General features: G+C 44.2%; 1 protein-coding gene across 1 annotated transcript in view; it reads left to right on the top strand.

Moving 5' to 3' along the window:
• LOC101845373 (disintegrin and metalloproteinase domain-containing protein 10) overlaps positions 1-1,322 on the top strand; it is a gene marked incomplete in the record, with an annotated part of 19,137 nt that overhangs the window by 11,687 nt on the left and 6,128 nt on the right. Inside the window, 1 exon segment of the mRNA XM_005111883.3 lies at positions 622-761. Within this exon segment, the coding sequence (XP_005111940.2) occupies positions 622-761 (140 nt within the window).

Below are 1,322 nucleotides of genomic sequence, written 5' to 3'. Positions count from 1 at the left end.
GTGTGTGGGTTTGTGTGTGTGTGTGTGTGTATGTGTGTGTGGGAGAGAGTGTGTGTGTGTGTGTGTGTGGGAGAGAGTGTGTGGGTTTGTGTGTGTACGTGTGCCTTTCTGTCTGTTGCTCCTCCTTTCCTATCAAACATCTATCGCCCTCATCTCTCCTCCTCCTTTCCTATCAAACATCTATCGCCCTCATCTCTCCTCCTCCTTTCCTATCAAACATCTATCGCCCTCATCTCTCCTCATTTATTATGTATGTTACTCTCCAGTAACACCTCTAATCTTCAGCACTTATATGACACTAATTATGTTACAAGTGCTGTAAAACTCTTACTACTAAAACAAACAAAGCGACAATCTAACGCAGACTTTCCCTTCGTGTGTCGTGTGTGCATGTGGTTGAATGATGCATCTGATGTGATATGTACATTTTGACAGCTTTACTTCCCTTTTCATATTGAATTTTAATGAGAGTAATAGATCTATATAATTCCAATTTTTAATGTATACCTGCATGTGTTTTTACGGTCCTGTACAGCCAAGAAAAATTTCCTTCTGGGATAATAAAGTATTATCTTATCTTATCTTATCTTATCTTATCTTGTCTTGTCTTATGTGTATCAGGGTCACCGTGCGACAACTTCCGCGGCTACTGCGACGTGTTTCACAAGTGTCGCGGGGTGGATGCAGACGGACCGCTGGCACGACTCAAGAACCTGATCTTTGACCCTGAGACTTTGGAGAATATCCAGCAGTGGATTGTGGTGAGTCTGTCTGTCTGTCTGTCTGTCTGTCTGTCTGTCTGTCTGTCTTTTTCTCTCTGTCTCTCTCTGTCTCTTTATCCTTCTATCTCTCTCTCTCCCGCTGTCTCTCTCAAGAACCTCATCTTTGACCCCGAGACTTTGGAAAATATCCAGCAGTGGAGTATGGTGTGTCTGTCTGTCTGTCTGTTTGTGTGTGTGAATATGTCTGTGTGTTTGTGTGGGTCTCTCTCTCCTTCTGTGAGTCTTTGTCTCTCTCTGTCTTTTTTTCTCCTTCTGTCTCTCTCTCTCTCCTTCTCTCCCAGAAACTTCATCTTCGGCCCCGAGAATATGGACCTTGGAGAATATTCAGCAGTGGACTGGGGTGTGTCTATCTCTTTCTCTCACTCTCTCTCCTTCTGTGTCTTTCTCTCTTTATGTCTCTATCTCCCTCTCTCCTTCTCTCTCAAGAACTAGATTTTTGATCTTAAGACTTTGGAAAATATACGGCAGTGGACTGTGGTGGGCAGTGGACTGTGGTGGGCAGTGGACTGTGGTGGGCAGTGGACTGTGGTTTTTTTGGGC

Source organism: Aplysia californica, unplaced genomic scaffold (assembly GCF_000002075.1).
Source record: "Aplysia californica isolate F4 #8 unplaced genomic scaffold, AplCal3.0 scaffold01141, whole genome shotgun sequence".
Taxonomy (NCBI): Eukaryota; Metazoa; Mollusca; class Gastropoda; order Aplysiida; family Aplysiidae; genus Aplysia; species Aplysia californica.
The sequence above is the reverse complement of the archived record's forward strand: the minus strand, read 5'-3'. Positions and strand labels throughout refer to the sequence as shown.